General features: G+C 39.7%; 1 protein-coding gene across 1 annotated transcript; it reads right to left on the reverse strand.

Moving 5' to 3' along the window:
• Window positions 1-316: 316 nt before the first annotated feature.
• Window positions 317-10,198, reverse strand: abcb9 (ATP-binding cassette, sub-family B (MDR/TAP), member 9). Its single transcript, XM_074637638.1, has 12 exons — window positions 9,706-10,198; window positions 7,901-8,577; window positions 6,256-6,370; window positions 5,768-5,898; window positions 5,468-5,673; window positions 5,188-5,385; window positions 4,938-5,066; window positions 4,663-4,851; window positions 3,498-3,671; window positions 2,375-2,534; window positions 1,850-1,986; window positions 317-1,750 (listed from the first exon to the last, which is right to left on the reverse strand). Exons 2-12 carry the CDS (start codon window positions 8,574-8,576, stop codon window positions 1,433-1,435), a joined length of 2,433 nt encoding a protein of 810 aa, XP_074493739.1. The 5' UTR covers window position 8,577; window positions 9,706-10,198; the 3' UTR covers window positions 317-1,432.
• Between the last annotated feature and the right edge of the window lie 8,620 nt (window positions 10,199-18,818).

Raw genomic sequence — 18,818 nt, forward strand, 5'->3', positions numbered from 1 at the left:
AATATGACATTTTCCAAAAATGTATGTATAATTGTATTATATACAGCATGTTATTTCCAATCTTATCTTGACTAAAAGATATCATTACATCAAACGTTTTCATTTCAACATTCATCTTAAGTTTCTTTTGTCGGAAGTTGGCTCCATCCATCCAGAACATTCTTGTATGTATACAGTGAAAGAATAGATGGGAAATACTCTTTTTCAAGTTCACAGAAATCACATTTATAATCAATATCCAGCTTGAATTGCATTTTGAATTTATCAAGAAATTCTGTATAAGATAATAAATAACCATTTTTATTAAGTAATTGGCCAACTGTCAGTATGCCTTTATTAAACCATGTGTGATAGAAAATAGTCCTGTTTTTATATCTTTATTGTTCCATATGAAATACTGTACCTACGGGGTGAAAAGTTATGTTTTGTAATCTAATAACCATGCTGTCAGTGCTTGAAAATTTGCTAATTTAATCAGGATTTTATCAACAAAAGTCACATTTTAATAGAAATTTGATACCACCAACTGGATCCAACAGGTAATTGGCGAAAATATTCCAAATTCCAGCCTTGTTTTTTTGAGTATTCAATAATCCACTTAACCTCAAATTAATTATTAACCTCCACGTTCTTTGGTATTTCAAAGCACTTCTCTTTTTAAATAATGACATTTATTCCTCCAAAGGCCAAAATACAGTCTATTTCTACAGTATTCATTATACATCATTTTTATTTACAGAGATTTACACACTTACATCCTGTATCTCTAGAGTGATTAATAGATGTATCCTCTTCACAGACAATCATAGATCTCTACAGTGAGTTCAGGTCAACAGACAAAGGCACCGGTCTTATTACAGCGCTTACTGGTGGAATTATACATTTTGTAGTTGAAGAAACACAAAGCATCTCCACACCTGCTACTGTAATATCCATATAAAAAGCACAAACAAATCCTGAGGAAGACTTCAGTAAAACAATAATTTATCTGTTTGGAGTGTGATGGTGATGTATAAAAAAAAAAACACACAAACGTACACAGCACATCAACGGCAACATGTTGCCTATTCTTAAAGCTAATATATCAGTCAGTGAAAGTGGCCTTTCATTCAAGTTTTATTTGCAGTGGCCACGCCAACCCTCTGTGATATGTTCTGATACATTCAACTGTATTTTTAACTTCATAATGCGACTCAGTTTGTCTATAAATGGATCTTACCCTGAACTGATTCTGACATAATCAAAAATATATGAAGAAGATCCTGGATGTTTTCAGTGTTCTGTGGACTAAATTCTGTTGGCGGACTTCTTCTACTCTGCATGACAATGGTTAGGCTTTACTGAATATTTGCACAATAGCCTCGACAGTACATATGATTTAAATATGTCCATCCAACAGTCCAGTCTCATTCCCACGCACCGCAGTTCATTGTCAGCAGCGCATACTGAGCTCATGCTCACTGCCACCGCTGCTGCCTTGTCTTCTCCGCTGCTGTCCACCGTCCGACTTCCGGCCGGGTTTTTGGGCTGGGTTGAGGACCTCGTCCCCGGTCTCGATACCCAGGACCTGCCTCTGCACCAGCTTGTAGTACAGCCCCTCACAAGCCATCAGCTGACTGTGAGACCCCTGTTCGGCCACACGGCCCCTGTCGATCACGATGATGTTGTCAGCCTTCTCCACTGTGCTGAGCCGATGGGCGATCACCAGCACCGCGTGCTCCTGCATGACGTTGTTCAGAGCCATCTGGACCTGCAGCAGACACGGCAGAGATTAACTAAATGATCGCTGAGGATGAATCAGCAGCTTTCTGACACATTCAACAGTTCACTACTGCAGCCGTTCGCTTACGATGTGTTCGCTCTCTGCGTCCAGGGCGCTGGTGGCCTCGTCCAGGATGAGAACACGAGGGTTACGGACCAGAGCTCTGGCAATGGCCACCCTTTGTTTCTGCCCCCCTGACAGCTGGGTGCCTTTCTCTCCAACACCTTGGGAATAATAAGGAGCAATAATTCAGCTGCATGACTTCACCTGTATAATATATAATATATAATATGAAGGTACCCACAGTACACTTCAAAACAAAGTAATAATTGAGATGTTACTTGGGACAAGATCCCATTGAGCCTAGAAACTAACTGTGAGATTTCTAGCTGGAGACCAGTGCAGGGCAGCTAGTATGAGGGTAATAGATTACAATCTAATCCTAAAAGTAAATAGTATTAGACTTGGAGATTGCAAGAGTGCATATGGAAGCAATAACACTGGCAGTTGTCTCCATTTTGATGATCACTGACTGGGTGTCCTAGCTTACCTGTCTTTTTCATTCCTAATGCATCAATGTCTGACCTCTAAATGAACACATAGAATAATTACTGGTCTTGTAGCCGGTAGGGAGGGCGGTGATAAAATCATGAGCGTTAGCCTTGGTAGCAGCCTGCACCACAGCCTCCATGGGGACGTCCGTCAGGCCGTAGGTGATGTTCTCCTCCACCGTCCGGGCAAACAGCACTGGCTCCTGACCCACAAGACCTATCTGTGCAGAAACAAGTTACAAATGGATGCTTTTATGTGTGAAGGACCTTAACCAACAATGATCTGATCCTAGTAACAAGTATAGTGTGAAGCAAAAAGTCTTCTTCCTCTGTGCCATCAAGGTCTGTTGTTGCTCAGAGACATTCAATTAAAACACATCAGTGAACCACACTGTTGCACTGGGTGACATGTTCCTTCATTAATGTTGTTTACACTGAGTCTCTCATTCACCATCCTGCTGCCGTGACTACGCACTAGAGCACCAAAGTGTATTAATCCAAGGTTGAAAATAGTACCCAACAAATGAGCAATGTTTACTAAAAAACAGCTGTTTTAGGAAATTACTTTATTATTTAAAGGGACTATTTGTAACTTTCAGAAATGCTTGTTAACAGCGACACCTGTGGCCGTTAAGTCAACGAAAGTCAGCGTCGGGCTCGCACTTGCTCGCTCTAAATAGACATGAACGAGAATTGCTCAAAACAGTGAGGCGACACACGTCAGCTAAAAACTCAATATCACTCTATATTTCACCTGCTTGGCAGTAATGTTAGCTTAGGTCTCTTCATGAATCACTGCTGATACTAGTGTTTGCTTTTCCTGCTTCAGCCCCGAAAAGCGGGTCGGTGCCGGCGCTGAAGCAGGACGAGAAATGTTATCGTCTCCCGACTGCGCCCGCAGGGAGACACCGGCGGCCGGAGGGAGACAATAACATTTCTCGCTGCGGAGCCCCGTCACTTCACAAGACATGGGAAACCTCTGTTGGTCTGGAGGAGCTGCAGCATTTATTTCTGCACAAACGTCCACCTTACATTCACTAGATATTCTCAGAGCTACTAACTCTTCTGCAGTGTGGAGTGAGCTCGCATGCTTGTCTAGAGGTGGAGCGAGCTGAGACAAATGCAGAATCAGCCAGTCATATCCTTTAAAAGGACATGAATCAGTCACTGTGCTGCAGACTGACCATGGAGTGGAGGTAGTCGTGCCGGAGGGTGTGAACGGGCTTTCCGTCCAGCAGCACTTGGCCTTGCTGAGGAGGGTAGAAGTTTTCCAGCAGACTCACACAGGAGGTCTTTCCACTGCCTGAAGGCCCCACGAGGGCGGTGACCTCCCCAGGACGCAACGTGAAGGACACGCCCTGCAAAACGCATCAACAGTAAGGGACTGATTTTGTAAACTTCAAACATTTGCCAAAAAAATTATATATAGACATTTTTTGCACATACTTTAATTTCTCGACAAATATGGCTACTATCATGTTCAAATAATCTAAAAAATGTAATGCTGCCAGATTCCCTCAGAACTGTATTTCCTGACATGGTACTAAAGCTTATCCAGTAGCTTTTAGACACTGAAAGACACAGTTCACCCCAAAATCAAAGACACAGATTGTTCCCCTGACCTGTTGTGCTATTTATCGGTCTAGATAGTTTTGGTGTGAGTTGCTGACTGTTGGAGGTATCGGTCGTAGAAATGTCTGCCTTCTCTCCAGTATAATGGAACTAGGTGGTGCTTCGCTTGTGGTGCTCAAAGCGCCAGAAAATACATTTGACAAACCCAACATCAATATCTCTTTCCAGAAATCATGACCCGGTTACGCCAGATAATCCACAGGCTTTGTTGTGAGCAGTTTCAAGTAGGAACTATTTTCTTTCTACCAAACTACACCCGCCAACCGTATCACCGACCAGAAGGAAGCGTGCATCTACTCATGGACGAGAGGGTCGTGACAACCCGACCTCCTCAGCTGAGCTGTAACGTAAAAGTTATTCAAAATGGTTTTTTTTGGTGCTTTGAGCACCACAAGCGAAGCACCATCTAGTTCCATTATACTGGAGAGAAGGCAGGCATCTCTAAAGCCGATACCTCCAACACTCTGCAACTCACACCAAAACTATCTAGACTGATAAATAACACTACTGGTGAGAGGAACAATGCTTGATTCTAAATAATAGGCTTAGACTTGCCCAAGATTATAGCAAACATATGCAATCTATCTGTCTAACCCTGGTATCAATTTACACAGATCTGAGTGAATCAGGAGTGACTTGACCCTCCCCTGGAGACAAACTGATCTGTTATATACACTTTATCAACACACAGTGGCAGCATGATCCCTCAGAACCAACCTTGAGAATCTCAACGTCAGGGCGTGTTGGGTAGGCAAACTTGATGTCTTTAAATTCAACCACACCGGTGCATGACTCAGGAGCCTCTGTGCCATCAGCTGGGTGTTTGGGTTCTCTGTCCAGGTACTCAAACACTTTCTCAGCAGCTCCAACTCCCTGCATGAGGCCCGTGTACACCGATGCAATACTCTGTAAGATAAACCACATGGGACCAAAGGGTTATTAGTGTCCTCATACACACATAACGAAAGGAATGAATAAAACGGATGAATTACCTCAAGACATTCTGCCAGTTCCAGCACGTATATGAAGAAGGATATCAAGGCACCGCCAGTCATCTGACCGCTTACTACGAGGTGGCCGCCGTAGTAGAGGATAGCAATCTCTAAAGCCAGCTCTGAGATCTGGAAAACACACACACAGATGCCCCACTGTAACACACCGCTATCAAGAAATAAATGACACTTTACAGAACAGATTTAGAGCTTTACACTGTCATGTGAAGGGGCAGATGCTGATACCTACACAGCTGGACCACACGTAGCAGGCATAGGCCAGGGCTTGTTTCTTGTTGAGCTGGTACATGGCCAATAGCTTGACGTAGTAGGAGTCGGCCTCCCCACACTCGTTGGCAAAGCTCCGCACCGTCCTCATGGATGAAATGGTTTCTTCTGCAACTTTATTGGCCTCTGCAAGTGTGGTCTGCACCTCTTTGGTCAATTTCTGAAAAACAAGAAATACAAAAGAAGTTAATTCAATGTTATCTTCAAATGAAATGGTCAACGCAGACACTTATCTGCTTCACCTTGTAGTAATCGCCGTAAAGCTGAGAGACGATGGCGATGAAAGGGAATCCCATGATGGTCACCAGCGTGAGCTTCCAGGACATTCCGAACATGAAGATGAAGAAGCCGACGCCCTTGATGGCGCTCCGCAGGAAGACGTTGATATTATTGGAGATGAGGTCACTTATTTGGGTGGTGTCAGCTGACAGCCGTGAGATGATGTCACCTGCAGGGCGATGTAGGCAGGTAATACCGTTAGAAGGACTGCAGAACCCCCGTACAGGGAGAGAAATCAAAATCAATAATAATAACTATATCACCTGTATGGTTTTCATCAAAAAAGGCGATTTCCTGCCTCATCAGAGTTCTGAAGAGATGGTTCCTGAGCCGGAGGTTTAACTTAGCAAACGTCAGGGTGAAGACTCCTCCACGTACTCCCATTGCAAGTGAACTGAGGAGAGTGTGTCATAAAGCATTTAAGTTTGGCACGCGGGACACGTGTGACGTTTTGGCTTCAAATCTAGTCGAGCAGCTTCGCCATATGTCATTATATCATCACGCTGCGTTTCCTGATCCCTCCCACCTCTGTCTACTGTCGAACAATGGCAAAGTGACAAAGCAATTATAATTATTATTACCGTTATAATCAATAAAACATCTGAATTCTAGTTTGCACCACTTTCATATAAACAAATACCGGTGTCACCTTATCTGTTATTAGTGTTTCTCTTGTTTTATTTTGAAAATTGCACACAGGAACACAGTGACGACATGCATCAACATCAGAAGAGCACCTGGAGAGACTCACCTGAATATGGCCAGCACTGACAGCGTGATCACAGGCTTAGCGAAGTACTCCATGCTCTGGTGAACCACGATGCTGTCTATTGCTTTCCCAATGTAGTACGGTATGAAGGCCTCACCTGCAGGTTAAAGAGAGAGGTTGAATATACAACATGAGGGCCGTCCACATACTGGTATGTTTCAGTCTTTTCATACGTGTAATGAGCTTTCCTACATGTCATCAGTTATCAACATGCTCAATAATGAGACATTTGTTTTCACAATAACCTCAGAAATTCATTAACATTAGTTTAAGAGTGAGGCTGCAACAATAAATCACTTAACCAATTAGTTGATCAACAGAAAAATGATTGTCAATTATTTTGATAATTAATAAATGGTTTAGGTCATTTTGTGATTCGGTTGTGAGGACTTGCTGCTTTTCTTCATCTCATGTCATAATAAACTAAATATCTTTTGGGAAGAAAACAAGCAATTCTGAAAAAGTGCCCTTGGACTCTGGGAAAATATCCCTGAGGTGGACATTTTTCTCTAATTTCTGATATTCCATAGACCAAATGATTAACTGAGAAAATAACTGGCAGACTAATAATAATTAAATTGTATTATTATTATTATTAAAAGGGTCCTGATTTACACTGTTGGCAATCGTTTTGAAGGTGAGGTAACATTTCATGGAGCTCTGTTTTGAAGCTTATTATACGAGTTATTAAGTGACATGTAAATGCACAGCAGCATCTTTGATATGGTGCAATGAGCTCCTCCCACCCCTGTTCCTATCTCTAATGTTTAGTTTCTTTTTTTTTTCAGTGTAAACATAAGGACAACTACGATGGAGTATTAGGGCCACATTGAAGGGAAAAAAAATCAGAGATTTCGAGAATTAAGTCATAATATTACTAGAAAAAAAAACGTAATTTAATGAGAATAAAGTCATAACTTTTCAAGAATTTTTTTTGTAATATTACAAGTATAAAGTCATAACTACAATAAAAAAAAGTTGTAATGTTAAGAGAATAAATTCATAACTTTACGAGAAAAAAGTCGTAATATTACGAGTATAAAGTCATAACTTTACAAGAAAAAAAGTAATTTCCTCCTCCAAAAAAGAGTCAGTTTCTCCATCAGGTCACCGTGGTTCTTTCTTCGGAATAAACGCAGTTTCTTGCACAATCAAGGTCCTGATACTGATGATAATGTGGTGCTGATGTGCCAAAAGATGAAGTATTTAGTTATTTGTGAAAACAAAACTAAAGTATAACTTCACAAGATGCTCCACGTTCCTCATTTTCACACAGGCAGCACACTGCTCTATTTCCCCTCTAAAATAACACGTACAATTATTACTTTATAATATTATGACTTTATTCTCATAATATTACGACTTTTTCTCTTAAATTTATGACTTTATTCTCATTTTACAACTTTTTTATCTTAAACTTATGACTTTATTCTCAAAATGTCAGATTTATTTTATTCCCTCAATGTGGCCCTAATGCGTGTTGTGTAATCTGGAATGAGTCACACAGTCATTACCTATAGACTCACTACTTGTTGAGCTGTTGCACATGGGTGTTGCAATCCCTGGTAGCAGACCAGATTAACACTTTGATTGGACGGGTTTATATCACCATGTCAAGGACACTCACACACAGCACAGATGATGAGGAAGACGACGGCTATAGAAATCAGCCCGCCATCCTTTCTGCAGTAGGTCAGCAGACGTCCCAGTGTCGCCCCAGAGCTCGTGTTCTCCTGGCTTCCTTCCTCCTTCTTCTTCTTCTTCTTCCTCTCACACCCCACCTCCTCCTCCTCCTCCTCTTCCTCACCAGCTGTCCCCACCAGCTTTTCAGTGTCCTCAGAGCCCCCTCTTCCTCCACTGTTGGTACTGCTCCCCGATTTGGACTCCTTCCCCAGCAGTGTCCAGAGCAGCAGGACACCCAGAGAGGAGGCACAAGTCCAACATATGAGGCTCAGGACCCAGGGCTGGTGGGTCAGAGACTCCAGCTCCGTCAGCATCAGCAGCTTGGTCAGGGCGTAGGTGATGACCAGCATGCAGATGAAGACGATGAGGGTGGTGAGTTTAGCCACCCTCGGTGGGCCGTCTTCTCTATTCCATGACACCCCGATGGAGGCTCCCAGCAGGAGGGAGGCTCTGAGCAGCACAGTCCACCACAGGTCCACTGCTGACTGGAGGATGTTAAAGTGCAGGGTCTCCTTTCTGAAGATGTTCCAGTGGGATCCGTGTGTGTACAGGACAGTGGTGACGACCACGTCCAGCAGGATGTACAACACAGTGCAGCTCACAGCTACTCTGACGCCCATGCTGATTAATCAGGAGAGAGGTATCATCAGTAGATAGATAGATACATAGATCTACCAGGGTTATACTAACACAGCTAATAACAAAATCTGGCTGACCACTTTAAAGCTGCAGTGGGTAGAAATGGAGCAAATATGATTAAAAACAGTTTATAAAATGGTCACTATATCCTGACAGTAGTGCTTGAGACAGGTAATCTGAAACAAATGATGTGCCTCTGTGTCCTCCGGTGCTCCTAATGGCATCTGGAAGATTTCACAGACCGGAGGAAAACAACCAATCAGAGCCGAGCTGGAGCCTTGCCGTCTCTGAGCAGCTGTCAATCATTCACCAACTCTGATCAAAAGGTCAAACTAGGCAGCGCTGATCAAATATGAATCAATATTCTGTTACTGTAATGCCTATTTCTCACCTCAAATGTTTTCAGAATCATCTTGTAGCGTACTGTTTAGCTGTAAAATGAGAAAGTTTGTGACCCGGCAGCCATGTTGAGATCAGTTGAGTCAATACTAAGCACCGCCCACCAGCTGGAGCACAGGAACGCTCAATAGAAACACTCTCTCCCTAAAATGACCTGTGGTTGGCAAGAGTCTCCCGACATGGGCTAGATATTCTAAAGCCTGAAAACAGAGCCATGAGGAGGCGCAGAAGTCTAGTTTTCTCTTAGAACACTTGAATTACAAGATGCTGAAAGGTTATTATGGGATTTGTATTGGTATTCTGTACAAAATCCATTAAATAATTGTATAAACAAATTATACCCCCTTATACCCCCTGCTTATAAATAAGCAGAGTTAATTTCATAAACAATCACATTTATACATATAAATGAATTAAATCCAATAGCAACATAAATGAAACATATACCAAACAAAATGAAAAACACAAAAAACAAAAAACAAAATATATATAGAATAAATAAAAAAAAAATAAAAAAAAGGAAAGGACCAAAAAAAAAACCTGTTATGGAAATTTTGCCCAATGATGCCAAAAACATTCTGCCTACTGAAGCTTTAAGTGGACACACAATTATAAATACTGCGAAAGTAAGTCTACAATATTTCAAGAACACTCAGAAGAGGAAGCAGCTAAAAAAAAAAGGAATATTTTGCTTATTATTTCTTTACTTACTTTTATATTGAAGTGCTTCCGGTGTCCGGCGGCTCGTAGGTACAGTAGTTACCGTAGTCCTACAATAACAAGTACAGAGTGAGAGGTCACTGCGCTGTCAATGATTGACCAGCACGGTTGTAACGTCGGTCTAATGATCAACTACATTATTTATTATAGGGTTAGCTGTGAGCCATGAGGAGCTAACGGTTATCCGGTACCGGAGTTAACGTTATTTAGCAGCTGCCGGTGAGTTGTGTTGCGTCCGGTTGCGTCAGTATATTTACATCCCAGCCAGCCAGGTGAACCTTCAATACTTCACTATAGTCTCTCTCTGTTCATCACTAAACACACAGCAGCAGCGTAAATACGGTCACGTTGACGGTACACGCTCAGAGACGTCAGAGACGGTATACACGTAACACACCGGCACCGGTAATCAAAGATCGTCTATGATACAGAGGAGTCACACTGTGCAGGTCTGACAGGTCTGACGGGTCACGTCACCCGGAAGTAAAAAGCAAACATGTCAAAATAAAAGCCAAGAAGATAAGTTCAGTCATTCTATAAAAGTGTAACACTATTTAAGCACAGGATCGGGGTAATAGTAGAAGACACATAGGCTAAATAAATACACAAATAAACACATACATAGCTACATAAATAGATATTTTTTTGTTTTGTTCTTTTCATTAACATGAATGTCTTTTATCCAAAAAGTGTGTGATAAATTACAGAGACTCTACAGATGTTATACAGAACTCTCACGTAATTGACACTTTTCTCTCTCACACCCTCTAAATCGTTTTGTTTCCTAAACCTAAATAAGTAGTTTTGTTGTCTAAACCTAACCAAATCGATCTTTTCCGAAACCTAACTAAGTAGTTATATTGTAGTAGTAGTAATAGTATAGTACTATGGGCTGTTTCTTTATGTCGGCAGGTGAGAAGCACTATGTGGCTACTCCTTTCAACACACCCGACACTTCCACCTGACCCCTTGCACTCCTCCTAGGAAGGCTGTAGTCTAGTAGTTGTAGTTCTGTTTTCACCCAGTAGAGTGTGCCATAGGACCAGTAGACTATTTCATGCTCCAATGCTCCAGACAGGAGTCCAGTTTGAGCCAGATACATAAAAAGGATGATAGAAGGCTACTGTAGTTTATCTGATTAAGATTATTTCACAATTTTTAAGCAGTGAATATGTTCACAATACTCTGTGATCTAACTCTCAAAAGACACAAAGATACGCAATCCTTTTGGTTATTTCTCCAGGCATGGGCGATGCAGAGCCTGGCAAATTCCGATTAAGATAATGTATCGTGATTTTTTAAATTATTTTTTTGTGATGTACTATTAAGTTGTGCAGCTTTAATTAAAAGCCTAATTAATTACATGTGGAAATTGCCTTTGTGGTCCTTTCCAGCAGAGGTCCCCCACCTCACGCTACCAAATTATTGTTCACCGTTTCAGAGTATAGGCTACCAAATAACTTCACATTCTACAACATTATCAAGCTAATGTTCAGTTTCATAGCTGTTGATCATTGTTGACTACGTCACGTAGCCTGCACAACCTATGGAATTTATCAATCCTGGGACATTACATAGTCAACAAATCAATCTGCCAATGTGGTATTGATCAGATCATACTGAGGGGCCGTCAGCTTTTCAATTTAGTTTGGAGGGAGATTCGGTATCAGTGAAGTCAGTGCATTTTATGAATAGGCCTTCAGTGACGTTACCCGCCACAGGGGTCAGAGGTCACCACTCCTAAACCCCCAAGGATTTTTTTTTTTTTTTTTTAAAGTTCAGCAGTCAAATTCTCAGTTTTGACGCGTTTATAGATGAAAAATCAAGTCAATAATCACGGTCAATGATAAATAAGTATAATTGATCAGCATGTTTGCCAACCTTCAGACATCATAGTCTAAAATGATGATTAATCAGCCTGAGTTCACTTAAAAAACTGAAATCACTAACTTTCCATATTCTGTTTGGTGGTTTATGATGCTTTTCAATCATTTCTAGCCTATTTGGTAGTATATGTAATTTAGTTAATTTGTTCCGACATCATGATAATGCTGATTTTTCAACCAGCGATTAGTACCAGCGAGTATCTGGAGTGATGATGTCACTGCTAAGCTACAATTACATTTTGTTCAACCAGCGTCAGACTGTTGTAAAATAACCACAGAACGCCTCCATGTTTATGTGCACATAAAACATGTCGTTATGATCAGTTATTTTAAACAGTTTGTTCTGCACATCAACAGGCGTGTTGGAGACGGACGCATGTATGTATGTATATAACAAAAATCTGGACGTTTCAGGGAAGATAGATTGATGACTTCTGTATCACTTAATACATCTGATGTGATTTTATTACAAAATGACCATATTAGCCTACCAACACGCAGAGATTGTATTGATAATACAGATGATGGACTGTAAAAAAAAATACCTTTTATTATATTTAAATAAAAACTGTCCATTTGGTTTGTTGGTATAGTATCGTTTGTGTTTGTACTCGATGCAACGAGAGATTCATCTTAAGTTCACTTCTATTTATATAACGATATCAACGTATACAGCTCAAAACCTGTGAAATTGTCTTTAGGGTGCAGCACCCTGTGCCCAGTGTAATGAATCTGGATTGCCTGTCTGACTGTGTGTCTGAAAAGGTCAACAAGCAACCGGAGGTAATAAATGAGGCCGAGGTGGACTGCCTGTGTGGGCGTAATTGGGCTGAAGATCCAATACAGGGGAACAGTGACTTATGGGTAATTACCTGCAATGTCCTGAGAAGAAGAGCTGTGAGTGGCTGTCTCTCTGATTCAATCAGCCCCACACAGAGCAGTGCAACGCACAGCCTCGGTCTTAATTGTCCGATATGCTTTCCCCCCGATGCACAACTGTTTCTGCAGCCGTTTCCTCTCCGCTTACTCCAGCAGCGAGAGAGAGAGAGAGAGAGAGAGAGAGAGAGAGAGAGAGAGAGAGAATCACACACTTGTGAACTCATTCACACACACAAAGTGCCCCTGTGTTGCTCACAAACAAGTACGCATTCTCCACCCTACGACCTCTACACACAGATGCACACAATTCCTATTTTGCTCTCTCTCCGACACACAAATCTATTTACATTCGAGCTCTCGGAATACAGTGTGCTGTACATTTTCTTCATTAACATCCTCTTCAGTCGCTGAGTGCTGATCTGAGCTGACCTTTACTGTGCAGTGTTGTGCTGCTCCTGTACTTTTAATGACACAGTTGGCAGCGAGTTAAGGAGGTCTTTTGTTTCGGTAAGTTACATTTGAAATTGAATCCACAATAGAATTATGTTCTAAATCACAATCAGTAACATGATCTGGATAACCCCATGAAATCTTATTTTCCTTTTCCAACACTATTTTTAAAATCACAACGACATAACAAGTAACATTAGATTATTGGTTTTATTAAATACTGGGTCCAGTTTAACCCTTGTCCTACCAACATATTTTACATACATGTAAGGACTACCAACAAGAATAAACTACTGTGAGAAACAACCAGCCAGATCGTTATTTCGTCTCAAAACATTATTAGTTATGTAATTAATGTCCTCTGAAGAGGAAAAATCAGATATGATTATTTTAGGATTATTTTAGGAAAGTTACAGTTACTTTCTGTATTAGGCAATTTAAATCTATATTAAATCTAGATTATTTTATATTAGATTTTAAAAACAGGATTAAGGACTATTTGAACACTGACTGTACTTATCCTGGTACTGAATGACATTGATGTAATTTGCTTTTTGTTTTAAGTTTTTAACTTTTTGCTGTTTTGGAACCGAAACAGATTTTAAATCTCAATGGGACCATCCTGGCTAAATAAAGGTTAAATAATAATGATAATAATAATAATAATGATAATAATAATAATAATAATAATAATGATAATAATAATAATAATAATGATAATGATAATAATAATAATAATGATAATAATAATAATAATAATAATAATAATAATTAGAATTAGAATTATAATTATAATTATAATAATTATAATAATAATGATAAGTGTCTGCATCTGTGTCTGTGTAATTCAAAATGACTGACAGAGTGACCCTACCCCCTGTTAAATTTTTAACTGCATAGGCAGAATTGGGTGCTTTTGACTGGGGTTCCCTAGGACAGTGGTTCCCAAAGTGGGGTCCGGGGACCCCATGAGGGGGTTCCAGGGGGGTCCCCAGCAAAAAGGGGAATCATTTATTGTCACTGTAATTCCATCCATAAGTAACACAATGACTTAATGTGATTATTTTGGTCATGGGTTTCATACACTTTCTGTAATAAAACTTCCAAAAGCAAAAATCCTATCAGATGAGTGTCCGTGGTCTAATTTGTGTCAGTTTAGGGGTCCTTGAAAAAGTTTGGGAACCACTGCCCTAAGAACCCAATATATTGGTATACTTTTTGGTATTTTCAAAAAGCGCTAATTAAAACAGAAACAGATTGGGAAACTGATTGACAAAATCGTGAAAAATTGCAATAGAATAAAATACCTGCGAGATATGACAAAATGTATATCTCTGGGGTCTGCGGGGACCCCAGTAGGATTAAGTTTAAGAAGTATTTAGAAACACATTAAAGCAGCAGTAGGCAAGATAGATGGAGCAAATATGTTTAAAAAAAGTTATTTTTATAAACAGTCACTATATCCTGACAGTAGTGCATGAGACAGGTACTCTAAAAAAAAGTAATGTGCCTCTGTGTCCTCTGGTGCTCCTAATGGCATCTGCAAGATTTCACAGACCGGAGGAAAACAACCAGTCAGAGCTGATCTAGAGTCTACCTGCCAAAGTCTCCGTCACGGGCTAGATTTTTTAAAGCCTGAAAACAGAAACCATGGTTATTATGGAATTTTTGCCCAACAACGACAAAAAATTCTGCCACTGAAGCTTTGATATTGTTTGAAAAACATAATTAACACATACTTGCTAAAATGTTTTTTTTATTTTTGAAGACAACTTGTGTAAAAAAAACAAACATGCACAAAATGATTAAGATGCTGTATATACATTTATTGTGTAACTCGTCGAAAGCTTATTGATCACACATACAACACTGGAAAGGCTCAACTGGTAAGAGAACAATATCGAATATAAATCGTCAAAGATCAACTCAGCTCTTGGCCTTGAGTAAAACGGCTGTCGACAGACGAGGACAGTGGCTCCACGATTGAGGGGTTCGAAGTCATATTAATGAAGCCGATGCAAACCGATGAATTATGGCGTTGACTTTTTCACACTTGAGACCACAATGCAGCTGCTTCCAGTTCTGACAAGCAGAATATTTCTAGTTTTACGAGCCTGGATGACGCTTGTCAGAGAATAACAGTGCACACATTGCTCATGCTGCCCCCGTTCACTGTGGTCAAATGAGGTGGCGGTGGTGGTGGTGGTGGTGGTGGTGGGATGACCTGAGTGTTCTGAGCACACTAATAAATAACACATGGATAGAAGTGGAGCCACTAAACATAGTCATAAAAAGCCAGCCTCTGTACTCAAGTCAAGAGTTAAATTATTTCCCGAACAATCTGAAAAATGTCTGGCTGAGCGTTCTTTGATAAAGAGCTACAACCAGCGCAAATTCCAGCACTCGAGATTACTTCCAGGCTGAACAGAGTGACAAAAAGCCAACCTTGAACCGACACACAAACCAAGAAGCTGGAGGCCAAAACACATCTTTAAAAAAAAAACCACTGTAGCCCCTTCAAATGCACTTTTCAATAATGAAATGCTGAAATCACATAGCGGGAGATCTGTAAGAGTGTAGATTCTAACTATTTCACTCTGCTCTATATTTTATTTCGATATGACTTCATAAAAGACTATATCTATCTGCTCTATGTATCCACAAATCTTATAGCAAACATTAAACACTCCATTACAGTACATCATTCAATCAATCTGGTAGTGTAAAATATGTCCCATAAACATAAACTCTGTCGGACAAAAAACTGAAGCTTATTGATATCCATGTTCCTCATTGTCTGATTATTGTGCTGAATAAAAAAAAATAATGCTGTTTATGATAACAGGTAAATCATAGACTTGATTTAGTCCAAAATACAAAATCTGAATATTTTAAACATCATATATATGTGTGTGTGTGTACAAAGTGCTTGCTCTAAAGTGTCCGTAACATTGATAAGCTTGAAATGCAAACTTTTACACTATAGGTTAAGAATGAGCTCATTGTGTACTGGCAAAAAAAACATGCAGACGAAATGTAGTAAACACCTGTACAGTAAGCTTGAACAAAAAAAAAAAAAAACACCTCTCGATTTCTCTTCCTCGCTGCAACCTTTTTTAAAAAAAAAAAAAAACACTATCAGTGATTTCACTTTTTACAACTTTTCCTCGATATCATAACTGCATTGCATATTCCAGTTTGCACACATTCACAATCACCACGGTACAACTGAAACACAACCTCAGCAGTGATTTTTTTCCCATTATCTGATTTTCCTTCATGTACACAGAGAGCCTGATGGGGGATCTTTGGATGGGTGTGAACACTGAAAGTTGGATGAGCATCATTGGGTGACTGTATTACATCTTGACTTTGGGTGCACAACTGTCCTATTGTTGCTACTGATAACTGAAACATTTCCAGATATCATCCACTTTGCAGGTTTTTTATCACCAAACATTCACACAACACAGAGATCGCTGCACTCTCTTGAATGACCCCGTCCCAACCAGAGTAAGGCTGAATGCAGGAAAAAACACATGTACCGAGCAGCAATATATTGTGATTAGTAACATTAATGACATACAAATATAGAATTTTACAGCACTAGTAAATATATTAAGACATTTCTGCAACAGCATGACTTGCTGGTATCATCAGCACTATAGGCAGCGACGACAGACAAGAGGGACACAAAGAGAGAAATGGCACACGTATATCGTATTCACAGTTTTTTCTTTTTAAAAATGTCATTTTATGGCTCTTGAGATTGTCCGATACAAAAGACCTATTCTATCTGCTTAGCCTGCTTATCTCAAGGATGATTCCAAAGCGACGTGATTCAAGGAAGTGTTTCCTTTTTGCACGCTGAAGTATGTTTTGTTGTGATGTGCTCATTTGGAGGCTGCCTTGATGCTATACAATAACTTCTAACTCATTCATAGACTCGCTGTAATGAAAATCCATTGTGTTGTATGACAAAACCATGCATATCGTACAATCTCTATTAAGCTTAGATAGCTTATTGTATACATTATTATGCTATGCTGCTGTGTTTGTTATAGGCATATTGTCAACATCTTTATGATGAGAATTCATAGGATGAAAACACACGAGGACAAAAGGTGTCCTCTGCTGTCCTCTCACCCACACAGACCATTATAAAAAGCTTACATTGTCAATGAACCGAGGGCAAGCTTACACTACAAGCTAATGTGACTAAATAATTGATTAAGCAACAGAAGTTTTTGGCCTAAATTTGGTTATTCTAAGAAAAGTATGGGGGCAAAGTAACTATGTCTAATTATACACATATTACCTGCTATGTCTGACTCAGGTTTTCTGGCAAAAACAATCACATCTATCTGTGTATTTGTTCCTCTATTAAGCCAGAACTTGGAACTCAAAAGTCTTTCAGCCCTGATCAACATTTTTTGGTTTGGAAATTGTGGTCAGTTTTATGAGCATGATCGGAAACGTGCAAATTACGGTTAAGTGGCCTCAGAAGATTTGCATCCTTGCAACTATTTTCAATTAAAAACATGTCAGCTCATCATTTTTCTGACTATGTCCGGAAGGCAAAATTAAATATCAATTAAGGCAAATGTTTGTGTTTGCATGCATGTTATTGTGTTAGTGTGTGTGCATGTTTTTAGTTGTGAATCTATGCACAGAGAGGCTTTACAAGAATTCACATAGCAGTACATAGCAATGCATAAATGCACGAATCCTAACTAAGTAAGCATGACTCAGCACAGAAACGGCAAGCCAATAACACTATCATAGGCACAGACGTGTACTTGGCAGGTAATAAGTACAAAATGTTAGCTAATTACAGCTATTACATACTTTTTCACAGTCTTTCAACTTGTTCCAGTTGCTGTCCCTGCAATAACAATGCAACATGAGGAGAATACGACTCCCAAGTAGAAAGCTTGCTCATCAAGGTTTCAGTTTACATGATTATGAGTGAGTGCTGGTTGTAAAGGTGAGACTTGACCGCTGTCGCAGGATGAAATGCAATAACAGGTGTGTGTGTGTGTGTCCCTTCCCTTCTGCTAAATATCAATGTGCCCTTGAGCAAGGCACTTGGTGGTGCTCAGTGTACTGTGGCTCTGAATACTTACTACAAGAAAGGCCGTTTTATGCTGTAAGTTTCATGTTCTTGGTAAGCATGTCAGAATAAAATGGAATAAATAATTCCATGCTGGGACGTGTATAATCAGTCTAGGGCTGCAACTAACTAATATTTTTCATTGTTAATTATTTTTTTGGATTAATCGATTAGTTGTTTGGTCTATAAAATGTCAGAAAATGGTTTCCCAAAGCACAAGTTGACGTTCTCAAATGTCTCGCTTTGTCCACAACTCAAAGATATTCAGTTTACTGTCACAGAGGAGTAAAGAAACCAGAAAATATTCACATTTAAGAAGCTGGAATCAGAGAATTTTGACTTTTTTTTTTCTTAAAAAATACTCAAACCGATGAATCGATTATCAAAATAGTTGGGCGATTAATTTAACGGTTGACAACTAATCGATTAATCATTGCAGTTATAAATCAGTCTGTAATATTCAATGCATTCCAGGTATTAGTTTATGATGAAATGTTGTTCCCTTTTTATTCATCACCTCTGCTTCAGTTACTGATTTCCTTCATTTCCCAGAATTCCTTTTGATATCCCCAAAGGACGGAAAGAGATGTCCCAATGACTCATGTCTGTGTGTGTGCATTTGTACTGTATGTTTTTCAGCTGTTGAAAATATTTCTTCTATTAAACTCTATATAGAAAAATAGAGAAAACTATCTTGACATCATATAATCTACGTTTGGCCACGTATCCATGAAAATATGAACAGCATACCATGAAACACAATGAAGCCAGGAATG

This window comes from Sebastes fasciatus, chromosome 6 (genome assembly GCF_043250625.1).
Source record: "Sebastes fasciatus isolate fSebFas1 chromosome 6, fSebFas1.pri, whole genome shotgun sequence".
In the NCBI taxonomy this organism is placed as follows: domain Eukaryota; kingdom Metazoa; phylum Chordata; class Actinopteri; order Perciformes; family Sebastidae; genus Sebastes; species Sebastes fasciatus.

Coding starts and splice junctions, on each gene's coding strand:
- abcb9 (XM_074637638.1), bottom strand. CDS start 8,576: ATGGGCGTCAGAGTAGCTGTGAGCTGCACTGTGTTGTACATCCTGCTG. Junction 4,852..4,937: donor AACTGGCAGAATGTCTTGAG/GTAATTCATCCG, acceptor TTTATCTTACAG/AGTATTGCATCGGTGTACAC. Junction 1,751..1,849: donor ACGCAGAGAGCGAACACATC/GTAAGCGAACGG, acceptor TGTCTGCTGCAG/GTCCAGATGGCTCTGAACAA.